Raw genomic sequence first — 12,680 nt, forward strand, 5'->3', positions numbered from 1 at the left:
GAATTAACTAATGTAGTTCAGAATATGAGTTGATTTTGAGAGGTTTGTTTTTTTTTTTAGTTTGAACAGTTCATACCAATTGCAGATGAGATTCCTGTCACCTAACTCCAGTTATCTTAAAGTTAAGTGCTCATTTTCACCTAATTGTCTAGACACTCTGTATCGTCAAGGAAGAAATGGAGGCAGTTCAAGAGTGATTCATCCCATCCCAAAATAGATGTCTAAGCTGGGATGAATTTGGTGAAGTAGCTGTCTTTCTCCACCAAATTTCAGGAGAGCACTGACACCTGGTGAGACAAAGAGCAGTTGGAGATAGGTGAGATGGTCACCCTCTGAGCTACTGATAAATCTCTTATCCCTCTCTGTGGTTTCACTGATTTAGATGAGAAATAATTTTCAGTATTTGCCAAATAGTGCAACCAATGTTAAATACATGTTAGTGTCAAATCCACCAGGTTCAGGAGTGCATAAGGCAGAAAATAATGTACCCAGCACTGATCCTGTGCATAGGCAGCCTGTGCTTTCTTGTGATTTGCCAAATGGGAGCTGACAGAGCAAAAGCTGGTGCATAAAGCGTTGTAGGAAGGGAAGACTCCACGTGGTTACTCCTCTGTACAATGTCACAGTGACACTTCAAAGCTGTCCTTTCACTTTCTCCTTTATTTTCTGAAAAATAAGTATCCTATCTGAAAAACAAATTAAGCACAGAATGGGCGTGTAGCATAACTCTAACTTGAATGGAAAGAATTTCAAACTGGAAGCAATATTAGACAAGTTTAATACCATATGAATGATTTCCTCAATAAAAATCAGAATAAATATGCATTAGAACATTAACAAAGATTGAAACTTTCTTCAGTAAAGAGAGTAATCAGTAATACTTTTACAGCAGAAATTCTGTGCAGTAATTTTTATTCCCATGTACTATTTGTGAAATGAAGGGAATATGCCATTTAACATTAAACTTATCAAAAATGTATCTATTTTGAGGTATACTTCAGAACAGAATCAACTGAAGGCAATTATTAAGATTTAATCTGCTTCTCCAGAACTGAGCTTCTGCTGAGTGTTTTTCATAATTGGACAGTAATGTTTTTCAGATGATAGTGAAGCCTTCACAGAGAAAATGATAGACAAAACAACCATTGCTGTGATACAGGATGTAATCTCTATGAAAGTTTGCTTAGCAATCTAAAGGAGCAAACATGTTTTTTTAAGCCTGCACTGATACTGGGCTGGGGTAATAGAAAATAACACTGTCAAATTTTCGTTAGGGTTTGCCCATCTCTAAAATAGTTTTCTCGGATTTTGGTAGCAATATAAATATGCTGGTGGACAAATTTACCCTGTTCCTCTGATAAATTTTGATGCTACAACTACTTATGGGATTTGTCTCTTCCCTTTGTTGCTCTGGTTCTAGGGAAGGAATACCCAAGGACAGGAGTTTCTGCTGGATTGTTAACTGAGTTTTCTGGTATTCATATTTAAAAGCTCATTATTCTAATTTTACTGATAAAATCTCAGAGTAACAACTGCAAATTATTAAAATCCCATGCTTGGTATGTACAGATGTCTGTGCTGCAAGACTACTTCTACTTGCTTAATGCATGTTAGAGTGGCAGGAGAACAGTCAGAGAACTGCATAATCATATGATTATGACGTACTGTGCAGCCAACTTGTCTCACCTGATTGTTCCTTCAGTTGTGCAGAACGAGATGCTGCAGATGTTTCAAACCCAGAAGATTCTTCTGTTTTACTTTCATTAGGGCATAACTTTTGCTAGCATTCTGATATTTACTGTTCTTTAATTATGATTACCTTCTCTTACCAAGCTGTGACTATAAAGACATACACATCATAGTTATGTTTTTCATCCTTTTAATAATAATAATAAAAAACCCCTGTTGCAATTACTTTTCCATTTATTATCGTGATAGATACATTTATTTTTTTACAACAGAATTTGACAAGCAGGTTTCTGGAGTTCGTAATGGAGTTGGAAGGATAGCCTATGCATGTCCTTGTACATGCATAGTGAAATGGTGAACATAAATCACATACCCACCCACAGGCACGCACAGAAAACAAGGCACTGTTAAGACTGTACAAGTAATAAATGACCAAGAGGTTATTGATACATTAAAATCTGAGCTCCTAATGAAAACTGTATCTGTAGCCACCTTAAAGCTATGCATTGTTTGGGGGTTCTCTGCTTAATAGCCCTTCTGTGTCCCTCTTTCCATACGTGTTGGAGCCCACATTCGTAGGCGAATAAATTGCTCCGATGCTGTTGCTGGAACGAACCAAAAAGTCGGCCAAGCGCTGTGTCACACACGTAGCGGTGTTGCATTTCCGCTTCTCCAGGTGGTGACTACCAAGGTGAGACAGAAAGAGCCAAGATTAAGTCAAATGATGAGCAATAGAGAGTGTGCCGCTTCTAACAGTCATTTGAGCTGTGCTAATGTGGGAGTTCTTTTAAGACGTGCACAAATACAGGAACATCACAATCTTCCCACCACCTACTTTGTGCCTGTAAAAAAATTCTTGTGCTGTATCTATTATCAGTTTTAATGGTGGGGGTTATTCAAATGCAGAGACCTCAACAGTCATATGTCGTTTTTTATTGATATTCTGCATAGCAGTTTGTGACATCTAGAAACCCTGTAATGATAGTATAGATTATACACTAAGTGAAAGCAATGACTAAATGTTTAGCTTCAAGCTGAACTTCTAAATCTATTTAGAGCTCTTGCTGATATCATGAGGATTACTAACACAATGACACTCACTAACATTTTTTTAGGTCTCTTGTTACCACACAGTCATATCACACTGAGGTGAATGGTAATATTCCAGTCCACATCAAGTGGAATGAGCCCAAAGACTCTTTCTCCCAATTGCACCACACATTATGAGAGGTGGCAGGCATTGGCAGCTTCTGCCAACTTCAGTGCCACTCTGTCTCTCTACCACTTAGCTCTGACTCAAAAGAGATTTCATCATTACCAAAAAGCTGCCACATCTCTGTTGAAAACACCAGCAATTTGAAAGTGCTCTAGTGGTAGGAGATAATGATTTGCTGAGATAATGATACTTTAAAGAGTATCCATGGAAGGATCCATATCTACAAATAGGTGAACCAACAGACCATTTGCAGAACTCCATGTAAAATGTATATAGCATGAGTTGTTTTTTGGTTTTGGTTTCTTTTTTTTTTTTTGAATCACAATAAAACTACTAGCTTGAAAGAGCTTGGGTTTTCAAATTTGTTTCTTTGACCACTATGTTGTTCCTTCAGAAATACTTGCTTGCTAAGGTTGCCTACTGAGTTATTGTTACTTTTCTTGGACTTCTTCATGCTGGTGTGGCATGAGGTAGACCCTAATTTACAGCAAAAATTCACTGTGAAGAGTGACACTTTCCCAGTGTGAAACTCAGGAGTTATCAGTGAGTTCCTTTTCCTACTGATTATTACATCTGTTATCTAAAATGTCATATAGCCTTTTAAAATTATTTGTATTGATCTAAGAATCCAAGTGGAACATCATTTGTGAGAGAAGTGTCTGTATTATACCGGTTCTTCATCGGGAGATAGGCAGCAATTTCTAAGCAATTAATATTTTAAATATGTAGTTGTACTTAAATGAAATGGTTGGACAGGGCTTTATATAGCTTCTCTTAGATTTTCCTGGGTAGTTTTATTGATTTTAAGAGTTTAACCAAGTCCTTAACATAGGAGGTTCAAACAGCAGCTGGTTCTCATGGAGGTCCTGATTTGTCTGGGGAGGTAGAATTCTCTTTTTCATTAGAGGTGGAAAATCAGGTCCTGGTACTCCAAGTGTAAAACTCCAGCCCTTACAGGAAGCTACTGGGTTTCTTTCTGATGTGTAGACTGACTGAGCCCACTATACCTGTTATCTCTCTGATCTGTAGCCCCTAAATGTGTGTTTCAATGAGACAGTTCCCCCAGTGAGATACTGTCCAAGGCTCCAAAAAAGCAGATAAGGCATCCCACACTCAGAAAGGTGATTCCTTGTCTTTGAGTATTACAGTTATTTTTGTGGGTTTTTTTGGATTTTTTTTTTTTTAAGTGATAGCTGTAAAAATGTGAGAAGTTAATCACCATTATAAAAATATTTTGGAAGATAGCAGAGTTGTCATATAATAGTATTTAAAAATATATATTCAAAGAGAAAGGCACAAGCAACTCTGTATTTAGTAAATACATGTGTATTTACTAAAACTATTTATAACAGAATTGTCATTGAAAAAATTCAATCAAAAGCCTGACAAAACTAGCTGAACTTGAAGGTCTGTTCCAACCATGATGATTCCGTGAATAGCTCAGTGCTGCTTATCTTTTAGTACAAATTGCAAATACTTCTTGAAATGTTTTTTTATTCATTAAAAAGTTACCTGAAACTGGATTTATGAATTTATAAATATGAATGCATTTCAGACAAATGCTGTCCTATCAATTGCAACTTTTCGTTCTTCCTATGATTAAATTGATATCTAAACCTGTAATGAAAAATTACTTCCAGGAGAATGTTATATTATGAAACAATTCCATTCTATCAGAGCATTAGTGTTATTAAGAAGGATATATATTTTTTTCCCCCTCAGGCTTGGAAATGTGACCAACTTTAAAAAAAAGAAATACACCTTTCTTCTCAAAGTATTGTAGTATTTGTAACCTTTGTAAATTATGAAAGCATTATAATTGTAAAGGGACTAAATGATCTGCAACTTTTGTCTCTGGATTTCACTTTTCCCCCTGAATGCTCTAACCTTACACTTACAGAAAAGCTGATCTTTCTGTTTACAGAAAAGCTCTATTTACTAGAAGAAGGATATTTTAATCTCTTTTTGAGAATAAACAGCAGAGATGAAGAGTCTCGAGTAATAAGATATTACTGGCACAAAGTTTACTTCATAATTTAATCCTGTCTGATATGACTAGAAGAAACAAGGAAAATCGATACCTTTTTGTCTTTGCTGCTGGTTGCTCTGGCATTTCCTCACTAAGTCCTGAGAGTGTATTCTGTGACATTACTGGCAATATCCATCCTTGTCTCTTAGAAGTACCATCAGACAGATCATCGGCCACAGACAGTAATCTTCAAACAACAACAAAATACCCAGTGAAACTGAATAGCTCTATTTTTGCTCGTATTATTTGAGTCATGAAAGCAAAAGCAGCTCATGCAATAATCTGAACACCTTTTTCCCTAAAACGAAATAAACATGATTGTTTGTTACTCACTTCTCAATAGGTGTAGCTTCCAAAAAGCTCAGAGTGACAGAAAGTGCAATGAAGAAAACAGACAGCTTTAGGTTGCACATCTTTGCTTCCAAACTTTCTGAAAAGAATAATGATTCAAAACTGAAAGCAAACCCGAATAGTTTTCAGCACATCCTATTACTGATTCCCATTCTGTCCTGAATCAATGGCAGCTAGTCCTTTTCACAGTCTGGAGTGAAAAAATTATCCCTTTAAGTTTAGGGGCACAATGCAGTTTTAGACAGATAGCTCTCAGCAGTAAATGCTCATTTTTTATCTAGTACTTTCAATCCTATCCCTTATCTCTGGCTTGCATTTCCTGACATATCCCACTCTCAAACACTGGTCCCAGGTGCAGTTTCCCTTGTATTTGTCTTAGCCTTTTCCTAAAAAATGCTGCTGGTTAATAATGAGGGATATTTTGCTTTCCTGAAAGCACATCTGTTGCACTGCATCTACAGAGAAAAGGGAAAATGTTTACCTTTTTGTGGTCACAGATCTAACTGGAGAAGCCCGTCTGTGTCAGCAAGAAGGGTGCATGCAACAATTCCACGCTTGCATCTAGCTCTGGAGTATCCTTTTCCCTCTTCCTTGCTGACAAGTAATACGGCTCTTATATATCCTTCACACCTTTCTCAGCTCTGACATCAGGCAGAACAGAGAGACTGTCGTTAATTCCAATCCCTATAGACAGAAAGTGCCCCAGAGAGGAGCAGAGGCAGGTGGGTCATTATTTCGTTAGTACCTCAGTAAATATTCACCTGGTATATGCAGGATGCCCTGGTGAAGGTGCTGTAATAGCATATTGCACACCCGAAATGTAGCCCCAGCTTTACAGTTCTGATAAGATGCTGAGGTAATATTCCCTGTGGGTGTTTTTGAGGGCTAAATAAGGTAACAAAAGTCACAAAGAAAGCCAGAGCAAATGAAACACCAGATCACTGGTGATTGAAACAGAAGGAAACAGATATCTTAGGGAAGACAGAGCAGTTGAAGTTGTGGAGGTTTGTTGTAGAAGCGCATAGATCAAAGAGGAAAAGTGTTTGGAGGGATAAAAGCTGTGTGAGGAGTAAGAAAAGACTGAAAATTTTTTAACTTGACAGATAGGGTTATCATTCAGGGTAACACAGTAGAAACCGTGTACATTTTTCAGTCAAGCATAAATGTGAATGAAAATTCTGTCACTATTCATGTAAAATCTCACGTTTTACAAAGACTGGTAGATTTCATGCATACATGAAAATTGAGCCAATTAATATTTTTAAGAAGGCAAGACTAGGATGAAAAAGCCAGGAAATGTCACAATAAAGACTACTTGTGCACATTTTTTTCTCTAGTGTGCACAGAGAAAAAGGCACAGCTTTTAATAGACTAAATCCAGTATTAATAAATTACCTGATTGCAGATTTCCAAGGATACAGATTAGAACCATTTTCCCCAGATTTCAGTGGGAAATAGGCAAATCGTGGTGGTTTTGTTTCTTTTTTTTTTCCTCTTCTACTTAGTTTATGTTAGGTGCCCCAGTGCCTTTGGAAAACAGGTCTTTAATTATCTATGGTGGTCAAGATGCTGGCACAAAATCTCAGGCAGAGTTTTCTGGGATAAGAAGTTACCATATGCGTCTCTTCTATCCCAAAGAACACAAATTTGTTCAGAACTGCTTCAATGCCAAGTCCATTGCCTTGACTGAAACTCCCTTTCTTTGTTGGTTTAGTCTGTAACACCAGATTTTCATTGAAATGGCTAAAGTTCCAGTGTTGGCTCACTTCAGGCATCAGTGTTACTTGAGTTGAATACAGAAGGAATATTTAGCTGGGACAGTAGCCTCTTAACTTGATTACAACAGTGAGTCTGCAAATAAGACTCTAGAAAGTGACAAAATGCTTTGTTGGTTGTTGTAGTTGCTTATTGGGGGTGTGGGGGGCTGTGCATGTGTTGTGAGTTCTGTGTTTTGTGTTTTTTCTTTTAAGGGATGTTACTTCCTGATATTTTGCTCTCTGTTTTTAATGATATGATCCCATATTTTTTTCGCCAGGTTCCTGCTATCCCTCCTCTGGATGGAAAGTCCCAGTGTAAGAGAAGTAAGTACAGTGTTTTATCTTCACCATGACAGTAAGTTCTGTTCAGCATCTGAAACAAGTTCACTACAATGAAATAATATTCTGGTGTTATTTTCAGTGTAGCAATTTCACTGCTATGAAATAAAGGCGAGATTAAAGCCATTTTACAGAGAGAGAATTGTGCTGAGAAACAATTAGGCAGATAATCTGGCTGGTGATTGACACCAGCCAGTATTCACTGCTTGAATATTGAACTTGAAAATGCCTTGGTGCACTTTTTCTGGGGTGAGAAGAGGTCTGTGTCCTCTGACTACTCAGTAGTGGTGTGTGTGCTCAGCTCTTGTGAAAGATGTTGTTTGAAATCCTGAAAAACAATGGATAGATCAGTATGCATTTAAGATTTTAAAAGACTGAACTGAATATTCAGAATCTTTTATTTTTTAAGGCATCTGAGTGCTTGCTTGAATCAAGCTATGGTTTGACATAAGAAAAGTGAAACAGGCTTTTCAAAGAAATATTGGTCCCAAATTCTAATTCTAGCTGTCCTGCAAGTAGCCTTGGGGGGGAACCACTAATGCTTTGAGAGAGGAAGAGAAAGGCTGATTCTTGAGTGCACTGCAGAAATGAAACTAGGCTCATGGTGTCCCAGGATCATTGCCAGCCTCCTGGGCCACACAGCGCCTTGGCAGAGTCAGCAAGAAGTCTATCCAGCAATTAGTCAGATGTAAGGTTAACAAAATTGCTGCTTCTGTTACAAGTTGTCTTAAGCAGGAATAGCGTTTTCCTACACAAACCAAAATGGAATACGAACTTGTGGAATCTCTTTGACAGCAGAACAATTCGTAACTCAAATTTCAAGATGTTGGTACTAAATAATATGCAGTTAGTACCGACTAGTGAGTGGCTAGAAAACTATTTTTACCACTGACAAAGTTCTGTAACCTTGAGCTTAGAAAAACAACTGTATTACTGTGCAAAACAATTGTTACCGGCCCAAGAAAAAAAAATGAATCAAGTATTCTCCTTAAAGAAACCCGTGAGCAATTCTACTCTGAGTAGTTACATAGTCATTTTTATATTGGGGTTTAAGTCTGGATGAAAAGACTTCTTTAAATTACTGTGCCTGTATGAGGGTTAGGGGACACCAGAGACAAGGCTTAAAAAGAGTCCAGAAGATTTGGCATGCCAATGGCCCGCTTTCTTCTGGAAACTACCCCCATGAATGTCTGGAGTTGCAAAATGATGACCGTGCTCGGCACTGTGATGTACTGGCAGCAGAGGAACGGGGAACCAGCCCTGTCTCAGGTGTCTGCTGCTGTTGTGCACTGGGGAGTGGGATTTATCTGACTAAATGTGAGATGAATAGAGAGACCATTCCAGTGCCTGTTTCTAATGCAGAAGTCTAAAATGGCTTAGATGATTAGTGCCTGTTTTTCCGTTTTGCCCATAAAAACAGCTCTGGGTGACTCGCTCAGGTATAGATGTTTACACTGTGGGTGTCTGAATGTATGTGAAATGAATTCCATCAGGGGTGCTTTAACTCTCCTATGTGCTCAGTGCCTGACATTTAAGGTTTTCTCCCTCTTTCTCATATTTACCTTTTTCTTAGGCTATTCTTGACACCTGCTGGACAGCTGGTTCCCATTTGCAGTGGCTGCTTTTCAATTCCTGAGTTTTACATTTGCTTAATAACATTAATAACACACATTAAGAATTTTGGTAATGGATGTATCTCTCCCATTTGTGAGAGTGACAAAGAGCCATATTACCTGTTGCTTGCACTTTACCAGCTGCTGTACAGCTGTGTAAGGCAGATGTCTCCAGTAAATTACATTGTTGCTCAGTTACCAGGAACTAGAAGTGTGTGACTATCTTATGGTTTAGTTTGCCTGTTGTATGAAAAAAAGAAAAGGAAAAGCTACAGGCATTACCTTTAAATGGGCTTATTTCAATTTTTTTTAATAAACCAGAAAGCATAACAACAGCATTAATATGCATCAGTGTAAATATAACCAATAATGAAACAGAATGGTATATGTGTCACAGCCTGTAGCTGTTATATGAGTTCAGGACAATGTTTCATGTGAACTGACAAAATTTTTTCACGTTTACAGCAATTTTCTTAGCCCTTATTAACCTTTGATTCCTTCTAAATTAAGCTGCAAAACAAAAGTAAAGTATAAAAAAGAGGTTTCACTGTAGTGTCAGCACCTCTGAAAAAGTCAAAGTGCCTTGTGTTCGAATAGCCAAACCTGAAATTAGAGGAGTAAATCAGGTCCCTAAACAGAGTTTCCTACTATCATTTCATATGTCCTAGAATACCCAGTATTGACATTCCTGAACCTGTCTAGCACTGTTGCAGCAACTACAAACTAGGTGGAACATCAGAGGGAGTCTGAAATTACGCTAGACACTTCTGATGAGGAACCTTGATTATTCCTTAAATTTTTGCATTTGGATGCCAAAGCCTGAAAATCTTGGCTAAAATGCTCTCTTCCCAGTATTTCTTGCTTGGTGCTGTGTTGATGAATACTACAATGTTTGTGCTTTCTGGTGTGTGGACTTGTAATTTTATCTGCTTTGTTCAAATAGTGTTTTACCAAAGAAGCTTTTGCCAGCACAACTTTCTTTGTTACTCCTATTTGGTGTGGTCTATTTCAGTGCTGACAAAAATACAAACAGCTCTCCTTGTTGATCCCCAAATGAGTGTAAAACCTGTGAAAGAAATATGTAAGAAGCAGCAGAGAGGTGAGAGAAGGAAAGTTAATAATTTCTCCTGCAGTGTTAAAAACAGGTGATTCAGAAATGAAGGGTGACCATCCATGGAACTGACTAGGAAATGGAAAAAAGTAATTTGGATGGTTAGCAATATTTTAAAACTACTTTTATGATGTATTATATTAGTCAACTCACACCACTGACAGAACTGTGATGTAGCCTCAAAGGACTATTGTTAATGATTGCTCTGAGAATGAGTTCAGCAGCCTGTGCTGAATCAGTTCCTATAGCTGGGAATCTCCCAGGCAAGAGAAATAAACTCCATATTTAAATCAGCAAAGTCAGAATTGACAGCTCGGTGACTGACGAGTTTGAGTTCCTAATGCCATTCCTACTTACAGTTTCTAGAGTTTTAATTGCATGCCTTCTACTGGCTTGCATCCAAAACCTTACCTTTGAATACAACAGAGGGTTTAACTTCTAGATTTTCAGGTTTCAAAGATGTTGCTGTAATTTATACATGCCACTACTACAGTAGTATATAGAGTGCTCTAACACGTGTAGTATTCATATGTGCACTTAAAAGAAGAACAAAGGATCTTGCTAAAAGGAAGGGTTTGGCACTTATTTGAGTATCTCCTTGTGGAGCCAGTGCAGTGTAAATTGGCATCCCTGTTCACTGCATAGGTTTGTCCTTATGGAAGAGTCTGGAGTGACTATACTAGAATCGTAGAATCTTAGAATGGTTTGGGTTGGAAGAGACCTTAAAGACCATCTAGTTCCTACCCTGCTGCCATGGACACCTTCCACTAAACCAGATTGCTGAGAGCCCCATCCAACCTGGCTTTTAACACTTCCAAGGACAAGGCATCCACAGCTGCTCTGTTCCAGCGCTTCACCACCTTCACAGTGAAGAGTTTCTTCCCAATGACTAATTTAAACTCATTCTCTATCAACTTGAAGCCATTCCCTTTTCCTGTCATTCCATGCCCATGCAGAAAGTCCCTCTCCATCTTCCTTTCAGGCTCCCTTCAGGTGCTGCAAGGCTACACAATAAGGTCACCCCAAAGCTACTGAATGTGCAGAATGAAGTCTCCCTCAATGCTCCTGTTAGGGGAAAAAATGAATAAGGAATTAGGTATGTGTGGAAGTGCTGTTTTTGATTTACTAAATGTAACTGTGAGAATTCTCCACCTCTTTTTCCCCACCCCAGCATTTTATAAAGAGCACAGACATCTGTAGAAGGTACAATGAGACCAGGAACTACCCTCCATGCTTCCCAGACTTATTTCACTGGAGGTGAATCCCTAGTAAACACGGGACAAATGGAACCACTCTCCTGTAAGAGAAACAGCTGGTTTCCAAAAGAATCCTACACTGAATCATGTCAGCCCTTCCTATCTGATCCAGAGCATAAATTTTAACTAAGTTTCCTTTTAAACTATCTCACTTTCAATAATCAGATTTTTTTTTTCTTCCCCCTCCTCCCCCCCAACCTTTTGCAAAGTGCAGCAAGAGAATGACAATCTGGCTTTGTCTTGAAACACTCTGAGTCTTTCAGATGATGCTGTCTTGACAGTTCTGCTATTAATAGTGGCATTTTCTCTGCTGTTTAAAAAGGAGAGTTGTGCTGAACTGAGAATCAGTCATGTTCCAAACTATTTTTCACTAAGGGCAGATGCAGTCTACTCGCTTACGTAGGAGAATCTACGTTAACAATCCCATGAAATATAAATTATTTATTGCATGTCATCACATGTAGCTGCCAAATAAGATAGCTCTTCTTCAAAAAGAAGAGCAGTAGGGCTGAATTTACAGTATGCTTGAATTGTTGTGTGTGTGAGTACAAGACCTGACCTTTTCATCCTACTGGGAGTTGAGAGACGATTTTGATAAGCACAAGGAATGTGAATCAGTACATGAATTTGTCTCTCTACTGTAAAAAGTCATTAAAAATTCATTAAAAGTTCAGCATATATGCATCTGAAAAAATATAGTGGATTTTTGGTCTGTTATGGTAGTGTTTTTTACTCCAAATATTGCTGTTTCCATCCATTTAGCAAGAAATCCACTTTGGCTGAGCTTATCCTTGATAACAGAAATCAGGAATGGTGTGGAAAAGTCAGTACTTAAATGTGAGCTCTCACAACCATTTTAGGAGTTACAAGTGATGTGGCTGGTTCAAAATGTGGTGCTTTTTGCAACGAACTGTTATTGAATGAAATACCCAGTGGGAAATTGAAAGCACTGTATTTTGAGAGGGGGAAAAAAATAAGAGGCTCTGGAACGTGTTAGTCACTAACACTCTGAAATGATTTCATAATAACACATGTTGTGCCAATGAATGCTAAAGTTTCAATGGGACAAAGCTGAGCAGCCATCTTATCAAAGCATTTGATTTAGAAAAGAGCCCTGTGCAGAGCAGCAGACAAGCACATACTTCGGGACAAGTGTCTTTAAAATCTTTAGGTGTTGAATATTTACTGTTTATTTAGAATGGATACCTTAAACTCTGCTTTTGATTTCAGAGTATTTTCTATTACGTAAACTATTGTTTGCATAGGTGGTCTTTTTTTCTTTTGTTCTCTCTTTTTCTTGATTTACAGGATTCCTGCAC

At 38.0% G+C, this 12,680-nt stretch overlaps 2 protein-coding genes across 6 annotated transcripts in view; one reads left to right on the forward strand and one right to left on the reverse strand.

Moving 5' to 3' along the window:
* LOC126645133 (solute carrier organic anion transporter family member 1A2-like) overlaps positions 1–12,680 on the forward strand; it is a 45,800-nt gene that overhangs the window by 8,544 nt on the left and 24,576 nt on the right. For both annotated transcript variants that reach the window (XM_050325179.1, XM_050325180.1), the window contains exon 2: positions 7,321–7,366. In XM_050325179.1, the coding sequence (XP_050181136.1) occupies positions 7,321–7,366 (46 nt within the window). The remainder of the gene's footprint in view (positions 1–7,320; positions 7,367–12,680) is intronic.
* IAPP (islet amyloid polypeptide) lies at positions 1,906–6,917 on the reverse strand. 4 transcript variants are annotated; one of them, XM_050325195.1, is made up of 6 exons: positions 6,681–6,917; positions 6,047–6,170; positions 5,767–5,926; positions 5,268–5,364; positions 4,987–5,121; positions 1,906–2,372 (listed from the first exon to the last, which is right to left on the reverse strand). In XM_050325195.1, exons 4-6 carry the CDS (start codon positions 5,345–5,347, stop codon positions 2,189–2,191), a joined length of 399 nt encoding a protein of 132 aa, XP_050181152.1. In that variant the 5' UTR covers positions 5,348–5,364; positions 5,767–5,926; positions 6,047–6,170; positions 6,681–6,917; the 3' UTR covers positions 1,906–2,188. The 4 variants fall into 4 exon arrangements, with proteins under 4 accessions (XP_050181152.1, XP_050181153.1, XP_050181154.1 ...); XM_050325196.1 differs by having other exon boundaries at positions 6,031–6,170; XM_050325197.1 differs by lacking the exon at positions 6,047–6,170.

Source organism: Myiozetetes cayanensis, unplaced genomic scaffold, assembly GCF_022539395.1.
Source record: "Myiozetetes cayanensis isolate MyiCay16 unplaced genomic scaffold, myiCay2020 scf3, whole genome shotgun sequence".
Classification (NCBI taxonomy): domain Eukaryota; kingdom Metazoa; phylum Chordata; class Aves; order Passeriformes; family Tyrannidae; genus Myiozetetes; species Myiozetetes cayanensis.